The sequence below is a fragment of the Ranitomeya variabilis genome, chromosome 4, assembly GCF_051348905.1.
Source record: "Ranitomeya variabilis isolate aRanVar5 chromosome 4, aRanVar5.hap1, whole genome shotgun sequence".
Classification (NCBI taxonomy): Eukaryota; Metazoa; Chordata; class Amphibia; order Anura; family Dendrobatidae; genus Ranitomeya; species Ranitomeya variabilis.
In genome coordinates this window covers 681,279,595-681,303,604 of record NC_135235.1, presented here as the reverse complement: position 1 = coordinate 681,303,604, position 24,010 = coordinate 681,279,595, and the positions used below count along the sequence as shown (strand labels likewise).

The window sequence follows — 24,010 nt, the reverse complement described above, 5'->3', positions numbered from 1 at the left end:
CAGGCACCCATCCATTCTTCACAATAGCCAGAGACAGGGCACGTGTACCTTGGCAAATGAGGACTTCTCTGGGGTTGGCTCGAGTAGTACTTCAAGCCCATTCAATCTCTGTGCAGCTCCCACCGGTAGCATTAAGAGTTCCTCTGGTCTGGGTGCCAGCAAGATCATGGTCCACGAGGGCACTCGAACCAAGCCCACCAAGCACCCTGGGATCGCACTCTTCAGGAGGTCGCAGTTCAGCACTAGATGGTGGGACAGTGGCTTGTAGCATGGGTCCAGTATCAGGGTCCCTCACTGTCATACATCTGTTGATTCAAATCTCGCAGCACGTTCATTCCAAGCATCACCTCCATCCCTCTTCTAGCGTAGTGGTCCACCAGCACTACCCATTTCTGACCCAGCTCCTGACCAACCATTTTCAGTTGCATCCACACGATCCCCTTAACTGTCAGTTGACCATTATTAGAGGCGGTAAGTCGTATCACTCGGCCATCTTCAGGAACCACTAGTTGACTGAAGTATCTCTCATTCACTTCTAAAGGCATTATGATACATTCAGATCCTGTGTTGACCAAGCACCTCATCTTCCGCCCTTCAAACTCTGCATCCAACACTGGACTGCATGCAAAAAAATCTTGTTCTTCCCATTGAGGGCTTTTAGAGGGGTGGGCCACTGCTGTTCGCCCTCTCATGGCAGCGGCTGGACGTTTAAAGCCGGCGAAGGGGCCTGTGGGGCTGCAGGCATCCGAGAGTAATGAGAGATGTGTCCCCGGCGTCCACACTTCCAGCAGGTGACTGCTCCTCATGGATGAAAACTTGACTCATTCAAGGTGGGCAACCTGGCCGCCTGCAGGACCACCATTCCAGGGGACATGGCAGATGGTCCCTCTGTGGGGGTAGAGGCCGGCCCAGCTCTAAGTTTTGACACCTCCAGCTTCAGCTCCGAACACAGAGCTTGTACCACGTTTACCAGCCCTTCCCTTCCTGACACCGACGACCGGTTTCTCTCCAGCTGTGCACTGTTCACTGACCCCTCGGCCACCAGGGCAGTCTCCTCCTCCCTTTCCACCATGGCTCGATAAATCAGCCAGAAAGATAATTCCGGTGTGGCTATCTCCATCAATTTGTCTTGGAAAAGTCTATTGGCTAATCTGGTGATGAATTGATCCCGGAGCAAATGGTCTAACTCTCTCAAAACACCCCCATAGCCCCTGGGTCAAGTCGCTGCACCTCATTCAACATCTCTTGCAAGATATTAGAGTCCTACATCTGAGACTCACATTCCTTTTGGGGCCGAATAAAGAATAGGGACCAAAGCTGGGCCCCTCTAACAGTTCCAAAATCTTCTCTAGCGTATTCCTGATTTTGGCCATACCATCACGATCCACCTAGCGTCGCCCTCTAGCGCATTTAACCCTTTAGTGACGGAGCCAAATTTTTTAAATCTGACCAGTGTCACTTTATGTGGTAATAACTCTGGAACGCTTCAACAAATCCCAGTGATTTTGAGATTGTTTTTTCGTGACACATTATACTTTATGATAATGGCAAATTTAGGTCGATACGTTTTGTGTTTATTTATAAATAATATCAGAAATTTGAGAAAAGTGTAAAAAAATTAGCAATTTTCAAACTTTGCATGATTATCCCTTTAATCCAGATAGTCATACCACAGCAAAAAATTAATAAATAACATTTCCCACATGTTTGCTTTACATCAGTACCATTTGTAAAATGTTATTTTATTTTGCTAGCATTTTAGGAGGTTTAAAAATGTAGCAGTCATTTTTCATTTTTTCAAGGAAATTTACAAAATTTATTTTTTTTATCCATGTTTGAAGTGACTTTAGGGGTCCCATATATTGGGAAACCCCCAAAAGTTATAACATTTTAAAAACAGCACCCCCTGACATATTGAAAACTGCTGTCAGGTAGTTTATTAACCCTTCAGGTGCTTTTCAGGAATTAATGCAAAGTGGCATGATGGAAATGAAAATGTGTATTTTTACCACCTAAATGCCGTTAACTTCTCAACAGATTATTATATCTGTCAGACTCTAAGACCGCTATGAATTGCCATGGCAAACATCAGGACCACAAAATCATGATCTGAGGGCGCCAATTGGGATAAAGAGGAAGCCCCCACAGTCTGTTAACCATATATAATGATGTAGTCACTATTGACAGCAGCCTCTTAGGGGTTAAATAGATATGGACGGTGCAAACACTGATCGTGGCTGATGCAGCAAGTTGTCAGCTATAGTGGACAGCCGACAGCTGCTGGATTGTCACCTGTATGGGGAGGCTATTCTCTTATATCTCAGGTCAGTTAAAAGACATATTGGCTGTCATTAAGGCGCGTAATGCTTGGGCCAGATTACACATACGCAGAATACTCCGGACCTGCTCAGCCCAATCCTGCAACGCCATGTTACGGCTGTCATATTTCGGCATGTGCTGGAGCAAAGCTCCTACCGTCACATACCCTCCCTGAGTTGCCGTGGCTGCCATGAGATCCGCAACCACGGCGGGGGATGATGGTGTGGCAGTGTCATTTCTTTCATTGCCCCGTCCATTCCATGACAAACACTGGATCCTACCGACTACGCCAAAAATGTAATGACCAGAGGTCCTAATAAGATCCAGTGGGTCACAAACTGAGGTGGAGACAGAAATACCAAAACTCCCTTTACTGGAATAGGTATTGAAATGAAATTCAAGATTATCGGAAACAGTCTGAGATTCCCCAATTATTGACACTCAATCAGCCAGGGCTGAAATCAACGTGCCAATCCCCAAATCTCCAAATTATGTGTATTACACTGAAGTGACAGACGAAATTTACTTAACCACTGGGTTAAACAAAGGCTTCTAGTGAACTATCAAAGAAGCAGGTGTAAATCTGATGGAGAGGTGTTATGGGAAACTCTGGGATGGCACACTGACTATAACTTATCAAATACCATCAATATGAATATATACTGTATGTAAATATAACAACCATTCTAATACCACCTCTCTCATAGCAGACTCTCCTTCCAGAAGCTTCACTTCACACTGTCTCTAAACGGCAGACACCAGGCCCCATCCCCTTCGCACACATTTTCCCCCAGGCTGGTGATGCCTTTTGGCCTTACTAATGCACCTGCGTTTTTTCAAAATTTCATTAATGACATTCTGAGGTCGTTCATCGGTAGGAGCATTATTGTTTATTTGGATGATATTTTGATCTACTCGTCTGATCTGGAGTCGCATTGGCAGAGAGTTTGCGAAATTCTACAGATTTTGAGTGAAAACTCACTCTTTGCTAAATTGGAGAAGTGCGAGTTTGCGGTACAGAAAATGTTTTTTGTGGGGAACCTCTTGTCTCCAGTGATGGGTTTGAGATGGACCAGGTGAAGGTTCAGGCGGTATTGGAGTGGCCTAGGCCTGAATGTTTGAAGTCGGTTCAGAGACTTTTAGGGTTTGCTAATTATAACAGAAAATTCATAAAGAATTTTTCTGTGATCACTAAACCTATAACTAATCTCACAAAGAAGGGCTCTAATACTGTTCAATAGTCCTCTGAGGCTGTTAAGGCTTTTGAGCATCTCAAGGAGAGGTTTAGCTCTGCTCCTGTTTTGATCCAAACAAATGAGACCAAGCCATTTCTGGTAGAGGTTGATGCCTCTTCAGTAGGGGTGGGGGCAGTTCTGTCCCAGAAGGGAGAGGATGGGGTGCATCCCTGTGCTTTTGCAGCGCCCCAGAGACCTGGTCGTTGCAATAACGTCGCTCTGCTGCTAAGGGGAGTGATGTTATGTCTGATTGCACTAAAGGAGTTCACCTGACCAGGTAGCACAGTCACACATTACACTTCACACTCCGGCCACCAGGGGGAGCAAAGGGTTCTATGTATTAGGCCACTCCTCACACTCTGGTAAAACTGGGGGTTGGATAGGAAGTTAGGGAGAAGCTGACTGGGTTTTGCCCAGGCAACACCTAGTGAGAGAAGAGGTTGCTTGGGAAGATTCAGGGGGGTCCCTGTCAGGGGTGGGATCCTGACAGAGGCCTAGCGAAAGGACAGACTGTTACGGAACCGTGCCTGCACCTCATTGCGGCGGCATCTTAAGAAAGGACACGAAGTGAAGTATATTGTGGAGAAGTGAGAAACGAGATCACAGCACAAAGGCGAAAGAACCAGTAGGAGTCATGCCCCAAGATCGGCAACATCCTACTGAGGCGCGTAGCCGGTGGCTGGAACGCCGAGGAAGTATTAGGCTCTACGCATTACTTTAAACCAATGGCAGGGCAGTTAACTCTAGGTTGGCTGTCTCACCTTAATCACCTAATGAAGACAACGAAGGCAATTGTGGGAGAGGGGCGTCTCTAGGGTCCCTATAAAATAACTCCAGGCGTACCCCGTCATACGGGTGCGTCCTATCCAAATCATCTGGGGGACGTAGTGAGAAAGAACAGAAACATACACGACAGTTGTGAGGACTATCCCGTGGTGCTCAGCAGGGAAGTACTACAACACCCAGGCGCTAGTAGGTAGGCAACTGATTTCCACCTGCAAAGGGAACTTTGGATGTGCCTTCGGACCGGCCGGTCTCAGCCAGCCCTGTTAGCAGTGCTCTGGATTGCGGATGCCGAAGCCTTCAGTAAAGAGGTAAAGAGACTGCAACCCTGTGTCCTCGTTATTTACTGCGACCTACACCACCACCTACACCTTTTATTGGGCTCCCTTTAGCAGGACCACGGACCGGGTCGGGCCACCGTGACATCCTCAGAACCGAGAGACCCGGATCCGAGTATCCCGCTGTCCTGCGTCTGGGGGCCACTCCACTTTCTTTTCTAAAAATGTTCCGGAAACTGAGCTCAACAATGTTGGAAACAGAGCGTTGCTGGCCATTAAACTCACATTTGACCATTGGGAACATTTTTTGGAGGGGGCCAGACATCATATGTAGGTTTTTACTGATCATAAGAATCTGATATATCTGGATGCTGCTAAACATTTGACTGCCCATCAAGCTAGGTGGGCATGGTTTTTTGCCCGGTTTCATTTCTCCGTAACATATACCCCTGGGACAAAGAATGTTAAAGAGGATGCTTTGTCTCGTAGTTTCTCTCCAGCAGTTAATACGGAGGAGGAATGTATTTTGCAGAGAGGGGTGGTGGTGGCAGCATTGGGTTCTGAGTTGGAGAGTAGCATCCTAGAGGCCCAGAATGCTGCACCAACTAACACTCTGTATAGTAAATTATTTGTGCGTAGGGCCTTGCGGAGAGCCTTGTTTGCTGAATGTCATGAGTCTCGGTAGGCGGGTCATCCAGGGATTTCAGAAACTAGAAAGTCGATCTGTCGAAGTTTCTGGTGGCCAAGGTGGCAGAGAGAAATCACCAAGTGGGTGCGTCAGTGTACTGTGTGCGCTAGGTCGAAGGCCTCACATGCTCTGGCTGCAGGGTTGCTGTGCCCTTTGGAGGTTCCTAGTTCGCCATGGTAATATCCTGGTATGGATTTTATTATAGATCTGCCGGTCTCAGAGGCTTTTTCTGTCATCTGAGTTGTGGTGGACCAGTTTAGTAAGATGTGTCATCTGGTCCCGTTCAATTAATTACCCTGCGCCAAGACTTTAGCTAAGGCATTTGTGAAAGAGATTGTCAGGCTCCATGGGATTCACACGGACATTGTTTTGATAGAGGACCACAGTTTGTGGCTCGCTTTTGGAGACAGATTAAAAGTTCATTTGTCATTTTCATCAGGATATCATCTGGAGTCCAATGGACAGACCGAATGGAAGAACCAGGATGTCAAGCAGTTTTTGAGATGTTTTATAGCAGACAATCAGGAGATGTGGTCGGAATATCGACCACTAGCTGAGTTTGTTCTTAATAATCAATAATAATAATACATCTTCCTCGGCTGGGTGTTCTCCTTTTTTTTGCTGTACAGGGAGGCATCCATCTTTTGGTCCATTTTCAAAAATTGGGGCAGCGGTGCCTGGGGAGGAGAGTTTTTCTGGAAATTTGGACAGGGTTTGGACCAATGTACACCATAATCTGAAGGAGGCAAATAGGAGGTAAAAGAAATATTTTGACAAGAAAAGAAGGGAGGCGTTGTTTGCAGTTGGGGACATGGTCTGGTTGTCCTCTAGGAATCTGCGTTTGAAGATCCCTTCTAAAAATCTGGGGCCTAAGTTTGTAGGACCGTCCACAGTGGTTCAGGTTGTCAACTCGGCAGCGGTGAGATTAGACATTCCCTCATCCTGGAGAATTAATTCAGTTTTTCATGTATCTTTACTGAAGAAAGTTGACACACCAGATAAGGAGGTGATGCCGACTGTTCCCCCAGTTGAAGAGGACGGCGAGTTTGAGATTTCACGCATTTTAGATTCCAGGTGGCACAGAAGAAGGTTGCAGTATCTCGTGTTCTGGAAGAGTTTCAGTCCCGAGTATAATTCCTGGGTGAAAGTTGAGGACGTCTCGGCCTCAAGGCTGATTAAGGCTTTTCAGATTTCCTAATAAGGCTTGGCCAAGAGGATCCGGAGGATCCTCGTAAAAGGGGAGGTACTGTTAGAATCTGTTTTGTTTTTGACCATCTGCCATCTTGTTGTGGTTTTCTGGCTGCTGGTCTTTTTCCCCTCATGCTGGGTTGCCTTAGGTCAGGTGATTGTATCACCCTTTATTACCCTGCACCGGCCTCCTATTGCTTGCTGGACAACAGTGTTAATCCGCTAGAGTTCTCACTAGGTGGTTTGATAGCTTTCTGTGTTAGTTATTGGGCAGTTCTGGGATCTCTGGTTCGGTTATCTTTAGTTTCTGTTTTCAGTTGGTTTCTGCAGCCGTCTCTGTGTTTTCTATTAGGAGGTGACCTGTTTATATACCCAGTCCTTAGATCTTTCAGGGACCTCCTTCCCCCTATCTATAGGTCTTCGCTGAGATTAACCTAGGATCGTCAGTGGGTCTATTCGCAAGGAATGGGTCACAAGGTATCAGCCTAGTCTCAGTGCAGGGTCAGTTTTCCCCCTTCTATCCTAGTTTTGTGTTGCAGTTCCGTAACAGTTATGGTGTTATGTTTAGAAAGGAAGAGTCATTTGAACCCTTGCGGTGCTGACCAAAGATGTCACACCTGTTCCAAGACCAGTGCAGATGACATGGAGGATTCCAGAAATATCCAAGGTGAGCCAATGTAAGTCCAGGTCTCTAAAGGTGACCCTGCACAGATATAAAAGCTACATTTCATCTATGGACTTTGTTTTCTTATCAACATTTGAATATATGGACTTTGATTGACACGTGACACTCGGTGTCTACAATATCTACATGCTATCATTTATTTTAAAGGAATTATCATCTAAAGACTGTGTTTTAAAAGAACCAAGAAGAAGAATGGAAGACATCAAGATGAAGACTAGATGACATCAGATGATGATGATTGGACCTGTGTTGCTTCAGTTTAGATTTAAGGAAGTATAATTATATATTTTATATGAATATTGGTCACGGCTTACCATAACATGAATTTACATATCATTATGCTATTGAGTACGTATAACAATAAATTATTATGGACATTTAAATTATTTTGCCAAAGACGAAAAAAAAAGAAGGAAGATCTTATTACTCTAAAGATGAACTTACCTACTTTGAGGGTTCCAATTAATGTCTGTCACCCTCAAAAGGGGGAATTGCTAAATATTAATTATTGACTTATTCTTATTCTCAATTCTGTACTGGGTACATTGCCTTTCACTGACACTACATGTTATTTTTTGACTCATAGTAAATGTCAACCCCATATATAGAGACCACGTGCTCTGTAGGACGTGTATATATAACATGGCCACAGTAAGAATGGGGGCTCCTTCACACCCTGCGGACTTCACACATTGCACATAGACCAGAAGAGATGGACAGCTGGTATGTGAGTTAGCCATGTGCTTCTTGATGGCTTCTACCATACTTCATGACAGAGACAGATGCCATTTACCATTCAGAATCTCAGGAAGATGGGGTGCAAACTTTGATATGGACAATCTCTTTGTAACTATTTCACCTATTTTATGTTTTGCTGCAATTATGTTTTTTGGTGGACAATCCAATAAACCACTACATCATGACATTTTCTTTAGAGTATCGCATCTGGTAAAGAGTCCTGAATAAATATATAAAATAAGTATTTTTAACATATACCAGCCATGCCTGCCAGTACCTGCTGTGCCTGTATACCAACCATGTCAGCCTGCACCTGCCGTTCCTGGATACCAGTCGAGCCTGCCTGCCTAAGCCGTGCCTTCCCATTCCTGGCTGTTCCAGCTTCCAACCCCTTTGGGGGTCAGCTGCCGTGTGTCCGAGGTCTGTCCAGGAGTAACACGTGGCGTCCACCTGGAGCCAAGTATAACCCCATCAGGGGCTCTAAAGAAGAGTCAGGTGTGTACCTAGTCATACCCCTACAAGCTCTCCTTTGTCCATGGCACAGTGCTATTTGTAAGATGCACTCAATTATTAGCAAGATGTTTTCTTGCTAAAAGTGTCCTATAGTCCAAAAATACAATAAGTTCTAAAGTAATTTCCTTTTCTTTTTTAATTATACAACTGTCTGTGATATGTTTTTGTAGAATTTGTCAATAACATATAGTTTCTCCCCATTATTTATTTTTGATGGTTAACAAAAATGATTTTCCAGAAATTCATTTTTCACGCTGGCAGGGACCCTTGATACATCTAGGGGGCACTGTATTTTCTCCACAGAATACACATGGAGGCATATTGAGGCCATTTAAGTGCATGGCAGTCGCAGGCGTAAATGTGATAGTGAGAAAGTGACCGGTGTCATTGTGAATGGGTGATTGGTGTGCAGAGGAGATCCTCTGCACTGTAAGCCAGTAATGTTGCTCTGGGACCTGTAGTCCTACAAGCCTTGTGTTTGCTTACTTAAAGGGAGGCTTACAGTGTTAGTTGGAGACCTGGGTGGGTCTGACTAACACATACACCGCCCACCTATGAGGGTGGTTACAGCTACATAATGTGACCATGGTTTAGGTCACATGTGGAGAGTGTATGGACCTGAATGGTTGGAGTCTTATGTGTGTGGACCGGATCCCTGAATAACACATGGAAAGGCTGCATACCTGAAGGCATGTGTGTTGGTTGTTCCTGGGAGTAGGATGGAAGTCCTGAATAGCATACGGAGAGGCCGTGGACCTGGATGGACTCTGTGTTGGAATGTCCTGGCAGTAGGACTGGATTCCTGAAGAGCACGGGGTGAGGGTCATGGTCCTGCAGAGCCTTTGACACCTACTTTGTTGGGGAATCTACCTTCCTTCTGTGGGGTTGGAACTGTCGGGTGGCCTGGTGAGCAAGGCATGGTCCGGGACGGTGATCCCAGTAAGGCAGTTTCCCTGGTAGAGAGGACTGACGAGGAGTCAGCATGTGGAGCAGGAGCTCCTGTAAGGTAACTCCAGATAAAGTGGGTTATGGGCAGACTAGTATCAATGTCTCTATTCACATAGCATTACACGACATTAGGTTGCAGTCTCTAAACACGCCAGACCTCACTTCATCCAGTTACCATGGGAGACCACACAGTTCATTAACTTCCATGGAGTATCATATGCACTAAGTCTGCTCCACTGGACGGATGTCCTGAATAGCACATGGAGAGGCCATAGTCCTGCAGAGCCTGTGACAGCTACTGTGTTGGGGAAGCTACCATCCTTCTGTGGGTCTGGAACTGTCGGGTGGCCTATTGAGAATCGGGATGAAGCTAAGGATGTCACCGCTGAGACCCAAGAGAGGGCTGAAGCTGACACTGTTGAGACCCAATTGAGGGCTGAAGATGACAGTGCTGAGTCTGAGGGTGCAGAAGTGGAGGAGACCACCAAAGGAGTGGGGCCTGAAGCAGATACCTCCTCCAGTGATGGAAGGTCAACCAATCCAGGGGTTGGAAGAAGCAAGTTAAGGAAGACCCAAGAGAGTTGAATCTGCGGATGCAGGAACAAGTGGAACTCTGAAGAGGCAGAGTGTGGATGGGCAAGCTGGCCCAACTGAAAATATAATTTAAGAAGTGATGGTGCGACACGTGCTGGCCAAAATAGAACAGGATCATGAGATAGAGCTGCTTAAAGAGACAGTGAAAGAGTATGTCGAATGAGAAAGGGTCCTGAGACAAGTGGCTGAGCGCAGAGTGAATGAGCTGGAGAAGGAAGTCTTTGAGCCCAGAGGTCACCTGTTAACGTGTCAAACAGAGAACAAGGCTATATTGGAAGATATGGAGGTGCTCAGAGAAGCATTAGGTTGGTGGTCGCAGACTTATAGCGGTAGTGCCAGAGTGGTAACGAGCTGCAAATGCCCATCTTGGCGAAGGGTCTTGGAGAAGAAACCTGAAGAAGACTGTGTGCTAAGAACAGAACAAGACAATCATCCATTCATGGCAGATGTCTTGATGGAAAGGTCCATGGCAAAGCCAGTGCCGTCCGTCCATGAAGAGAATGAGACTTCACTGCGTGCGTGATAGAGGTACCCGAAGATGTGCGAGTAGCGTGAGTCAGTGAGGATGTGAATGAGGCCTTTAGAAAGGCAGTAGAAGCATGTAGTGTGAACTGGGCACCAGAGACAAAACAGATGGTGATACTGTCAACTAGGGAAGTCACAGTGAAGCAGGTGGCTATTCTGAGGGATATGCACCTACAATGCCTCCGCACAAAACAGATGATCCTGTTGATGAATAAGGAAGCCGTTCGACGGTTGGAGCATGCGAAGAAAGCTCAAAGTGAGCTGGGCTTTGTGGAAGACATCGTTCAAGTGCCCAGAAATCTGGTGAGTAAAGTCATTGGTAGATGAGGAAAGGTGATGCAGGAAATGGTGAATAACTCCTGTGTGGTGAGAGTGAGGATTCCAGCTTTGGACGAAGCCCAGGTAGCTGGTGAAGATGAGATGGTACAATTTGTCATTGTCGGCTCAAGGAAAAGCCTTACATATATCCGAATGCTCCTTAAATATCGGGTGACATACCTGAGGGAGATTGAGCAGCTAAGACTGGAACAACTGCAGATTAATAAACAGCTGCAGGACATAAGATGGAGGCCGCCTTCAACCCAAGGCAAAGGGAGCAGAAAGGGCCCTTCAAATAACGGAATAGCTGACAGCCGAAGACATTCAGCAAGCCAAGGAGGCCGAGAATCTGCAAATGGCAGTTCTACTCCCAGTACAAGGCTGAGGGACCTGGACAGTAGCCCCTGTGATGTACCACAGTTGTGGCTAAAAGTATTGACACCCCTGCAATTCTGTCAGATAATACTCAGTTTCTTCCTGAAAATGATTGCAAACACAAATTCTTTGGTATTATTATCTTCATTTAATTTGTCTTAAATGAAAAAACACAAAAAGAATTGTCCTAAAGCCAAATTGGATATAATTCCATACCAAACATAAAAAAGGGGGTGGACAAAAGTATTGGCACTGTGCGAAAAATCATGTGATGCTTCTCTAATTTGTTTAATTAACAGCACCTGTAACTTACCTGTGGTACCTAACAGGTGTTGGCAATAACTAAATCACACTTGCAGCCAGTTGCAACATGGATTAAAGTTGACTCAACCTCTGTCCTGTCTCCTTGTGTGTACCACATTGAGCATGGAGAAAAGAAAGACGACCAAAGAACTTTCTGAGGACTTGAGAAACCAAATTGTGAGGAAGCATGAGCAATCTCAAGGCTACAAGTCCATCTCCAAAGACCTGAATGTTCCTGTGTCTACCATGCGCAGTTTCATCAAGAAGTTTAAAGCCCATGGCACTGTGGCTAACCTCCCTTGATGTGGACGGAAAAGAAAAATTGACAGATTTCAACGCAAGATTGTGCAGATGTTGGATAAAGAACCTCGACTAACATCCAAACAAGTTCAAGCTGCCCTGCAGTCCGAGGGTACAAAAGTTTCAACCCGTAGTATCCGTCGGCATCTGAATGAAAAGGGACTGTGTTATGGACCTGGTGGTTAAGAGCACCCGGAATGACCTGATAGTTAAACTATGAGACAGGACAAGCTCTGGGAAGTGGGAGCTCTGCTGACCGCAAACCCTATTCCTATCACACACACTAGAAATAGCCGTGGAGCGTACCTAACTCTGCCTAGACGCCTCTTCACAGTCTAAGAGCTAACTACCCGTAAAGATAGGAAATAAAGCCTTACCTTGCCTCAGAGAAATTCTCCAAAGGAAAAGGCAACCCCCCACAAATATTGACTGTGAGTTAAGATGGAAGTCACAAACACAGGAATGAAACAGGTTTTAGCATAGGAGGCCAGACTTCACTAAACAGACAGAGGATAGTAAAGGTATCTTTGCGGTCAGCACAAAAAAACTACAAAATACCACGCAGAGTGTGCAAAAAGACCCCCGCACCGACTCACGGTGCGGAGGTACCACTCTGCATCCCAGAGCTTCCAGCTAGCAAGGCAAAATCATGATAGCAAGCTGGACAAGAAAACAATGAGCAACAAATAACTAGCAGGGACTTAGCTTCTGCTGGAGTAGACAGGTCTTCAGAAAGATCCAGGAGAGATCTGAACCAGTGCTAAGACATTGACAGCTGGCATGAAGTAACGATCTGAGTGGAGTTAAATAGAGAAGCCAGCCTAGCCATAAACGAGGGCAGCTGAGGAAGGAGTCTCAGAACCAGCAGCTCCACTCACAGCCACCAGAGGGAGTCCACGAACAGAACTCACCGAAGTACCATTCATGACCACCGAAGCCAGCAGAAGCAATAAGCGAGGGCAGCTGAGAAAGCCAACCTCAAAGATCAGCAGTTCCACTCAAAGCCACCAGAGGGTGTCCAAGGACCGAACTCACCAAAGTACCATTCACGACCACAGGAGGGAGCCCGAGAACGGAATTCACAACAGTACCCCCCCCCCCTTGAGGAGGGGTCACCGAACCCTCACCAGAGCCCCCAGGCTGATAAGGATGAGCCAAATGAAAGGCACGAACTAAATCGGCAGCATGGACATCAGAGGCAACAACCCAGGAATTATCTTCCTGACCATAGCCCTTCCACTTGACCAGGTACTGAAGTTTCCGTCTCGAAATACGAGAATCTAAAATCTTCTCCACCACATACTCCAACTCCCCCTCGACCAACACCGGAGCAGGAGGGTCAATGGAGGGGACCATAGGCGCCACATACCTCCGCAACAACGACTTATGGAACACATTATGGATGGCAAAAGAAGCTGGAAGGGCCAAACGAAATGACACAGGATTGAGAATTTCAGAAATTTCATAAGGACCAATGAAACGAGGCTTAAACTTAGGAGAAGAATCCTTCATAGGAACATAACGAGACGACAACCAAACCAAATCCCCAACACGAAGTCGGGGACCAACACAGCGACGGCGGCTAGCGAACCATTGAGCCTTCTCCTGGGACAATGTCAAATTGTCCACCACGTGAGTCCAAATTTGCTGCAACCTGTCCACCACAGAATCCACACCAGGACAATCCGAAGGCTCAACCTGCCCTGAAGAAAAACGAGGATGGAAACCAGAATTACAGAAAAAAGGCGAAACCAAAGTAGCCGTACTGGCCCGATTATTAAGGGCGAACTCAGCCAAAGGCAAGAAGGTCACCCAATCATCCTGATCAGCAGAAACAAAGCATCTCAGGTATGTTTCCAAAGTCTGATTGGTTCGTTCGGTTTGGCCATTTGTCTGAGGATGGAAAGCCGAAGAAAAAGACAAATCAATGCCCATCTTAGCACAAAAGGACCGCCAAAACCTTGAAACAAACTGGGAACCTCTGTCCGACACAATGTTCTCTGGAATGCTGTGCAAACGAACCACATGCTGGAAAAATAATGGAACCAAATCAGAGGAGGAAGGCAATTTAGGCAAGGGTACCAAATGGACCATCTTAGAGAAGCGATCACAAACCACCCAGATGACCGACATCCTTTGAGAGACAGGGAGATCTGAAATAAAATCCATGGAAACATGCGTCCAGGGCCTCTTCGGGACTGGCAAGGGCAAAAGCAACCCACTGGCACGAGAACAGCAGGGCTTAGCCCGAGCACAAGTCCCACAGGACTGCACAAAGGAATGTACATCCCGTGACAAGGACGGCCACCAAAAGGACCTAGCCACCAAATCCCTGGTACAAAAGATTCCAGGATGAACGGCCAACACCGAACAATGAACCTCAGAGATAACTCTACTAGTCCATCTATCAGGGACAAACAGTTTCTCCGCTGGACAGCGGTCAGGTCTATCAGCCTGAAACTCCTGCAGCACCCGCCGCAAATCAGGGGAGATGGCAGACAAAATTACCCCCTCTTTGAGAATACCAGCCGGCTCAGGAACTCCCGGAGAATCAGGCACAAAACTCCTTGAAAGGGCATCAGCCTTCACATTTTTAGAACCCGGAAGGTATGAAACCACAAAATCGAAACGGGAGAAAAACAGCGACCATCGAGCCTGTCTAGGATTCAACCGTTTGGCAGACTCGAGATAAGTCAGATTCTTGTGATCCGTCAAGACCACCACGCGATGCTTGGCTCCTTCAAGCCAATGTCGCCACTCCTCGAATGCCCACTTCATAGCCAACAACTCCCGATTGCCAACATCATAATTACGCTCAGCAGGCGAAAACTTCCTAGAAAAGAAAGCACATGGCTTCATCACACAGCCATCAGAACTTCTTTGAGATAAAACAGCCCCTGCTCCAATCTCAGAAGCATCTACCTCGACCTGAAAAGGGAGCGAAACATCTGGCTGACAACACCGGGGCTGAAGAAAAACGACGTTTCAACTCCTGAAAAGCCTCAACGGCCGCAGAGGACCAATTCACCACATCCGCACCTTTCTTGGTCAAATCAGTCAATGGTTTGACAACACTAGAAAAATTAGCGATGAAGCGACGGTAAAAATTAGCAAAGCCCAGGAATTTCTGAAGGCTCTTCACAGAAGTAGGCTGAGTCCAATCATAAATGGCCTGAACTTTAACAGGATCCATCTCGATAGTAGAAGGGGAAAACATGAAGCCCAAAAATGAAACCTTCTGGACTCCGAAGAGACATTTAGACCCCTTCACAAACAAGGAATTTGCACGAAGGACCTGGAACACCATTCTGACCTGCTTCACATGAGATTCCCAGTCATCCGAGAAGACCAAAATATCATCCAAATATACAATCATGAATCTATCCAGGTACTTTCGGAAGATGTCATGCATAAAGGACTGAAACACAGATGGGGCATTAGAAAGCCCGAATGGCATCACCAGGTACTCAAAATGGCCCTCGGGCGTATTAAATGTTGTTTTCCATTCATCGCCCTGTTTAATACGCACAAGGTTATACGCCCCTCGAAGATCTATCTTGGTGAACCAACTAGCCCCCTTAATCCGAGCAAACAAATCAGACAGCAGAGGCAAAGGGTACTGAAATTTGACCGTGATTTTATTGAGAAGGCGGTAATCTATACAAGGTCTCAGAGAACCATCCTTCTTGGCCACAAAAAAGAACCCTGCTCCCAACGGTGACGACGACGGGCGAATATGCCCTTTCTCCAAGGACTCCTTTATGTAACTCCGCATAGCGGCGTGCTCTGGCACAGATAAATTGAACAGTCGGCCCTTAGGAAACTTACTACCAGGAATCAAATTAATAGCACAATCGCAATCCCTATGAGGAGGTAGGGCACTGGATTTGGGCTCATCAAATACATCCTGGTAATCCGAGAAAAAATCAGGGACTTCAGAAGGAATGGAAGAAGAAATTGACAACAATGGAACATCATCATGTACCCCTTGACAACCCCAACTGGACACAGACATTGATTTCCAATCCAATACAGGATTATGGACCTGTAGCCATGGCAAACCCAATACGACCACATCATGCAAATTATGCAACACCAAAAAGCGAATATCCTCCTGATGTGCAGGAGCCATGCACATGGTCATCTGAGTCCAGTACTGAGGCTTATTCTTGGCCAAAGGCGTAGCATCAATTCCCCTCAATGGAATAGGATACTGCAAGGGCTCCAAGAAAAAACCACAGCGCCTGGCAAACTCCAAGTCCATCAAATTCAGGGCAGCACCTGAATCCACAAATGCCATTACAGAAAAGGACGACAAAGAGCAAATCAGAGTAACGGACAAAAGAAATTTAGGCTGTACAGTACCTATGGTGACAGACCTAGCGAACCGCTTAGTGCGCTTAGGACAATCAGAGATAGCATGAGTGGAGTCACTACAGTAAAAACACAGCTCATTCTGACGTCTGTGTTCTTGCCGTTCAGCTCTGGTCAGAGTCCTATCACATTGCATTGGCTCAGGCCTCTGCTCAAAAGATACCGCCAAATGGTGCACAGCTTTGCGCTCACGCAAGCGCCGATCGATCTGAATGGCCAAGGACATAGACTCACTCAGACCAGCAGGCGTGGGGAACCCCACCATAACATCCTTAAGGGCTTCAGAAAGACCCTTTCTGAAAATTGCCGCCAGGGCACACTCATTCCACTGAGTAAGCACAGACCACTTTCTAAACTTCTGACAATATACCTCCGCTTCATCCTGACCCTGACACAAAGCCAGCAAGATTTTCTCTGCCTGATCCACTTAATTCGGTTCATCATAAAGCAATCCAAGCGCCAGAAAAAATGCATCTACATTACACAGTGCAGGATCTCCTGGCGCAAGGGAGAATGCCCAATCTTGAGGGTCGCCACGTAACAAAGAAATAATGATCTTTACTTGCTGAATGGGGTCACCAGAGGAGCGGGGTTTCAAAGCAAGAAACAGTCTACAATTATTTTTGAAATTCAGGAACTTTGATCTATCCCCAGAAAACAAATCAGGAATTGGAATTCTAGGCTCTAACATCGGATTCTGAACTACATAATCTTGAATGCTTTGTACCCTTGCAGTGAGTTGATCCACACAAGAGGACAGACCCTGAATGTCCATATCTGCACCTGAGTCCTGTACCACCCAGAGGTTAAGGGGAAAGGAAAGACAAAACACACTGCAGAGAAAAAAAATGGTCTCAGAACTTCTCCTATCCCTCTATTGAGATGCATTAACACTTTACGGACCAGCTGTACTGTTAAGGACCTGGTGGTTAGGAGCACCCGGAATGACCTGATAGTTAAACTATGAGACAGGACAAGCTCTGGGAAGTGGGAGCTCTGCTGACCGCAAACCCTATTCCTATCACACACACTAGAAATAGCCGTGGAGCGTACCTAACTCTGCCTAGACGCCTCTTCACAGCCCAAGAGCTAACTACCCGTAAAGATAGGAAATAAAGCCTTACCTTGCCTCAGAGAAATTCCCCAAAGGAAAAGGCAGCCCCCCACAAATATTGACTGTGAGTTAAGATGGAAGTCACAAACACAGGAATGAAACAGGTTTTAGCATAGGAGGCCAGACTTCACTAAACAGACAGAGGATAGTAAAGGTATCTTTGCGGTCAGCACAAAAAAACTACAAAATACCACGCAGAGTGTGCAAAAAGACCCCCGCACCGACTCACGGTGCGGAGGTGCCACTCTGCATCCCAGAGCTTCCAGCTAGCAAGGCAAAATCATGATAGCAAGCTGGACAAGAAAACAATGAGCAACAAATAACTAGCAGGGACTTAGCTTCTGCTGGAGTAGACAGGTCTTCAGAAAGATCCAGGAGAGATCTGAACCAGTGCTAAGACATTGACAGCTGGCATGAAGTAACGATCTGAGTGGAGTTAAATAGAGAAGCCAGCCTAGCCATAAACGAGGGCAGCTGAGGAAGGAGTCTCAGAACCAGCAGCTCCACTCACAGCCACCAGAGGGAGTCCACGAACAGAACTCGCCGAAGTACCATTCATGACCACCGGAGGGAGTTTGAGAACGGAATTCATAACAGGACTGTTAAGGTAAGAGACCTCAGGAAGACCCCACTTGTTACCCCGAGTCATAAAAAAGCCAGGCTGGAGTTTGCCAAAACTTGCCTAAAAAAGCCTAAAATGTTTTGGAAGAATGTTCTCTGGTCAGTAGTAGAGTAGAGCTTTTTGGGCAAAGGCATCAACATAGAGTTTACAGGAGAAAAAAGAGGCATTAAATAAAAAAAAACACGGTCCCTACAGTCAAACATGGCGGAGGTTCCCTGATGTTTTGGGGTTGCTTTGCTGCCTCTGGCACTGGACTGCTTGACTGTGTGCATGGCATTATGAAGTCTGAAGACTACCAACAAATTTTGCAGCATAATGTAGGGCGCCCAGTGTGAGAAAGCTGGGTCTCCCTCAGAGGTCATGGGTCTTCCAGCAGGACAATGACCCAAAACACACTTCAAAAAGCACTAGAAAATTGTTTGAGAGAAAGCACTGGAGACTTCTAAGGTGGCCAGCAATGAGTCCAGACCTGAATCCTATAGAACACCTGTGGAGAGATCTAAAAATGGCAGTTTGGAGAAGGCACCCTTCAAATATCAGGGACCTGGAGCAGTTTGCCAAAGAAGAATGGTCTAAAATTCCAGCAGAGCATTGTAAGAAACTCATTGATGGTTACCGGAAGCGGTTGGTCGCAGTTATTTTGGCTAAAGGTTGTGCAACCAAGTATTAGGCTAAGGGTGCCAATACTTTTGTCTGGCCCATTTTTGGAGTTTTGCATGAAATGATCAATGTTTTGCTTTTTCTTCATTCTCTTTTGTGTTTTTTCATTTAAGACAAATTAAATGAAGATAATAATACCAAAGAATTTGTGTTTGCAATCATTTTCAGGAAGAAACTGAGTATTATCTGACAGAATTGCAAGGGTGTCAATACTTTTGGCCACAACTGTACATGGGTCAGACTCAGATCGAACAGTAGGTTCGACTGTCAGTGGGATGTATGACTGCATCAACCATGGGTAGCGGCCATGGAGAGAAAGGTCGGGTGAAGGGGCATACTGGAACAATGTGGAGACTAAAAAGGGTCTGATGACACAGACTGTGACTCAGGGGCTGAAGCTCAAGACCTTCATATTGACCGCTGGGGGCAGGGAAGGTTTAACAAAGTGACAGTGATGGACTACGTCTCAGGAGCTGACGCTCAAAGAAGACTGAGAGGGCCCTCTCGACTTGTAGGGCAAGGTGACATGGGTGCCCGGTCTCGAGGCCCCTGGTTTATGGCAAGTGTTCAACCCAAGAGGATTGAACAGGGGGGGGATTTGTGAGTCAGTGACCCCTGATACTGCTAGCGGGTGCTGTATGTTCTCCTCAGAATACAGAATGGCAGTCACAGGCATAACTGTGATAGTGAGACAGTGACCGACGTCATTGTGAATAGCCGGTAGGTGTCGCAGAAGAGATCCTCTGCGCTGTAAGCCAGTAATGTTGCTATGGGACCTGTAGTCCTACGAGCCTTGTGTTTGTTTACTTAAAGGGAGGCTTACAGGGTTAATCAGAGAGCTGGGCGGGTCTGACTAACCACACATACACTGCCCACCTATGGGGGTGGTTACAGGTACATAATGTGACCATGGTTTGGGTCACATGTGGAGAGTGTATGGACCTGAATGGTTGGAGTCTTATGTGTGTGGACTGGATCCCAGAATAGCACACGGAGAGGCGGCATACCTGAAGGCCTGTGTGTTGATTGTTCCTGGGAGTAGGATTTACGTCCTGAATAGCACACGGAGAGGCCATAGTCCTGCAAAGCCTGTGACAGCTACTGTGTTGGGGAAGCTAACATCCTTCTGTGGGTCTGGAACTGTCGGGTGGCCTGTTGAACAAGGCATGGTCCGGGACGGTGATCCCAGTAAGGCAGTTTCCCAGGGAAAGAGGACTTATGAGGAGTCAGCGTGTGAAGCAGGAGCTCCTGTAAGGTAACTCCAGATAAAGGGGGTTATGGGCAGACTAGTATCTGCCAGTGGAACAGACTTAGTGCCTTTGATGTTCCATGGAAGTTGATGAACTGTGTGGTCTCTCACGGTAACTGGATGAAGTGAGGTCCGGCGAGTTTAGAGACTGCAACCTAATGTCGTGTAATGCTATGTGAATAGAGACATTGATATGGCGCACGGACAGCCTCGGGAACTGGTTATAGAAGAGGACTGGCAGGTGTAGTGTCTGTTAAATGAAGTAAGCTGTGTACTATGAACTCTATGTGTGTGATGTGTAACATGGCGGTTTATGACATGTAAATAAACCGCATGGACTGTTTAATTGAGAAAATTGTGCCTGAATCCCGTTGGTAAGCGAGTGTCCCCCAACACATGCAGTAAGTACTGTTTTACAGTATCATAATAACCTTTTCTTTGTGTGGGATTTTTGATATTTGAAGGGGTTGTCCACTACTTAAATAAACCCTTATCATTCCCTATTTTTGGTTCAGTTTAAATAAAAACACTCAAACCTCTAATACCTGCTCAATCAGCGCTGGCGTCGCTATCCCCACCTTTGGACACATCGATCAATAAGAAGACATCAGAGAGCATACATCCAAAAGCGGGAACAGTGAAGCTAGAGCTGACTTGGTGCAGGACTTGTGTGATGCAACAACCTCTCACTTATGAACCCCAGGAAAGCGATTGCTGAAACCAAGGGAATGGCACTGGATCGGAAGGTGAGTATGAGTGTTTGTTTTTGTTTTGTTTTTTTAACAATGCCAAACATAAGGTATGACAAAAATATGTCCTACTAGTGAACAACCCCTTTTCAAAGATAACATTTTGGTTAAAAAAATTTCAACATTTGAACATGAAAAAGGCTTCTCTCCCCTGTGTGACTTCTCTGATGTTTATTTCGAGTCAATTTATTTGTAATACATTTCCCACATTAAGAACATGAAAAAGGCTACACCCCTGTGTGTCTTTTCTGGTGGCTAAGAAGAGATGATTTCTTCACAAAACATTTTCCACATTCTGAACAGGAAAAGGCTTCTCCCCTGTGTGAGTTCTTTGATGTTTAACAAGATTTCCTTTCTGTATAAAACATTTTCCACATTCGGAACATGAAAAGGGCTTCTCCCCTGTGTGAGTTCTTTGGTGTTTAACAAGATTTCCTTTCTGTATAAAACATTTTCTACATTCGGAACACGAAAAGGGCTTCTCCCCTGTATGGGTTCTCTGGTGGCTTTCGAGATGCGCTTTCCGCCTAAAACATTTCCCACATTCTGAACATGAAAAAGGCTTCTCCCCTGTGTGGGTTCTCTGATGATTAATAAGCACTGATTTTTCTGCAAAACATTTCCCACTTTCTGAACATGAAAAAAGCTTCTCACCTGTGTGGCATATTTGATGTGTATTAAGATGCGATTTCTGGTTAAAACATTTTCCACATTCGGAACATGAAAAAGGCTTTTCCCCTGTGTGGGTTCTCTGATGTTTAATAAGCAATGATTTTTCTGCAAAACATTTCTCACATTCTGAACATGAAAAAGGCTTCTCCCCTGTGTGAGTTCTTTGGTGGTTAACAAGATTTCCTTTCTGTATAAAACATTTCCCACATTCTGAACATGAATATGGCTTCTCCCCTGTGTGAGTTCTCTGATGCTTAACCAAATCTGATTTCTGTTTAAAGCATTTCCCACATTCTGAGCATGAAAAAGGCTTCTCCCCTGTGTGGGTTCTCTGGTGGCTTTCAAGATGCGCTTTCCGGTTAAAAAACTTCCCACATTCTGAACATGAAAAATGCTTCTCCCCTGTGTGGGTTCTCTGGTGGCTATCGAGATTCCATTTGTGGATAAAACATTGCCCACATTCTGAACATGAAAATGGCTTCTCCATTGTGTGATTTCGCTGGTGACGAACAAGTTTTGATTTCTGATTAAAACATTTCCCACACTTGGAACAAGAAAATCTATTCTCTGCTATGTGAATTTTTTGATGTTTGAGAAAATACTTTTTGAGACGAAGGCTATTGCCATATTCTAAACGTGAAAATGGCTTCTTTGCTTTAGGAGCAGTTTGTTTTTTAATGCTTATTTTGTGACTTTGATTTTCCTTAATAGTCGGTAATGAATCAGAAGACAGGACCTGTTTCAAAGGAGCATATGACAGATCTTTGCTGTGAAGGCATGATGGTATATCTGGAGTAATGGCATTCACTTCAATTGTATCCTGTGGGATCTCAAAATCATCTGATTTAAAAATTGAAGATGTCAACTGTCCCTCTGATCTCCTGATACAGTCATCTGCCAAAAATAAAAAACAATTATTTTAGGATAAAATATCCTTGATTTTTTTATTTTTGAACATTTCTATCAGTTAGTGTGGGTATACTATAATATTTTATACAAATCTAGCTAAAGCAACAGTTCTTCTAAGGCAGGGGTTCCCAACCTGTAGCTCGGGAACCACATGTGACTCGCGGGCCCATGAATTGTGGCTTGCAACTGTCTGCCAGCTTGGTGCATTAGGTCCAGGTCTTGCAAACAGGTATGAAGAGCACATCTGAAAATGGTGAATTTTATGAGCAGCCCTGCACAGAAGAGTAGATCTGGATGCACATATACTGCTCTTAGGGGTTTTGAGATATTTTAAGGCTGGAGACAAAATTATAGTACCTGTCAGAGGAGATGTTTGAAGCTGGATGTGACAGTGTCTTGGGAGTGCTTTATAGGAGAATGCAGAATGGGTGTATTATGGGAACCCCTGAATCTTAGTTTACTGCATTGGAGTGATTTTTCTGGAAAAGTTTTAGTTACCATTATTCCTGTAATGGTAAAGTTGCCACTATTGTGAGGGGGCAGGAGTTGAATGTGGCTCGCGATCCTCTCTCAAGGCTGGATGTGGCTTGCAAGCCTCTCTCAGAGCTGAATGTGGCTTTCAAGGTCAGAAACGTTGGGGACCTCTGTTCTAAGGACTAATTACGAAGTAGATAGATTACAGTGCTAGGTAGGCAGGGGAGTGTAAGTGGCTCTATACTCATCAGTGCTAGTCATGCAGGCACTGTATGTGGGTATATAGATATCATTGCAAACATCAAGGGGATCCATTCCATTACTGTCTGCTGCTGCTGCCTATTACATACAGGTCCTTCTCAAAAAATTAGCATATAGTGTTAATTTTCATTATTTACCATAATGTAATGATTACAATTAAACTTTCATATATTATAGATTCATTATCCACCAACTGAAATTTGTCAGGTCTTTTATTGTTTTAATACTGATGATTTTGGCATACAACTCCTGATAACCCAAAAAACCTGTCTCAATAAATTAGCATATCAAGAAAAGGTTCTCTAAACGACCTATTACCCTAATCTTCTGAATCAACTAATTAACTCTAAACACATGCAAAAGATACCTGAGGCTTTTAAAAACTCCCTGCCTGGTTCATTACTCAAAACCCCCATCATGGGTAAGACTAGCGACCTGACAGATGTCAAGAAGGCCATCATTGACACCCTCAAGCAAGAGGGTAAGACCCAGAAAGAAATTTCTCAACAAATAGGCTGTTCCCAGAGTGCTGTATCAAGGCACCTCAATGGTAAGTCTGTTGGAAGGAAACAATGTGGCAGAAAACGCTGTACAACGAGAAGAGGTGACCGGACCCTGAGGAAGATTGTGGAGAAGGACCGATTCCAGACCTTGGGGAACCTGAGGAAGCAGTGGACTGAGTCTGGTGTGGAAACATCCAGAGCCACCGTGCACAGGCGTGTGCAGGAAATGGGCTACAGGTGCTTCATTCCCCAGGTAAAGCCACTTTTGAACCATAAACAGTGGCAGAAGCGCCTGACCTGGGCTACAGAGAAGCAGCACTGGACTGTTGCTAAGTGGTCCCAAGTACTTTTTTCTGATGAAAGCAAATTTTGCATGTCATTCGGAAATCAAGGTGCCAGAGTCTGGAGGAAGACTGGGGAGAAGGAAATGCCAAAATGCCTGAAGTCCAGTGTCAAGTACCCACAGTCAGTGATGGTGTGGGGTGCCATGTCAGCTGCTGGTGTTGGTCCACTGTGTTTCATCAAGGGCAGGGTCAATGCAGCTAGCTATCAGGAGATTTTGGAGCACTTCATGCTTCCATCGGCTGAAATGCTTTATGGAGATGAAGATTTCATTTTTCAGCACGACCTGGC

At 45.5% G+C, this 24,010-nt stretch overlaps 1 protein-coding gene across 2 annotated transcripts in view; it reads right to left on the bottom strand.

Moving 5' to 3' along the window:
* LOC143766347 (uncharacterized) overlaps window positions 1–24,010 on the bottom strand; it is a 149,341-nt gene that overhangs the window by 90,507 nt on the left and 34,824 nt on the right. The window contains exon 7 of one of the 2 annotated variants that reach the window (XM_077253968.1): window positions 20,608–22,124. The exons of the other annotated variant lie outside the window; for it this stretch is intronic. Coding sequence (XP_077110083.1) covers window positions 20,833–22,124 — 1,292 coding nt within the window. The 3' untranslated portion in view covers window positions 20,608–20,832. Of the gene's footprint in view, window positions 1–20,607; window positions 22,125–24,010 lie in introns of those variants that run through there. 2 annotated transcript variants of the gene reach the window in all.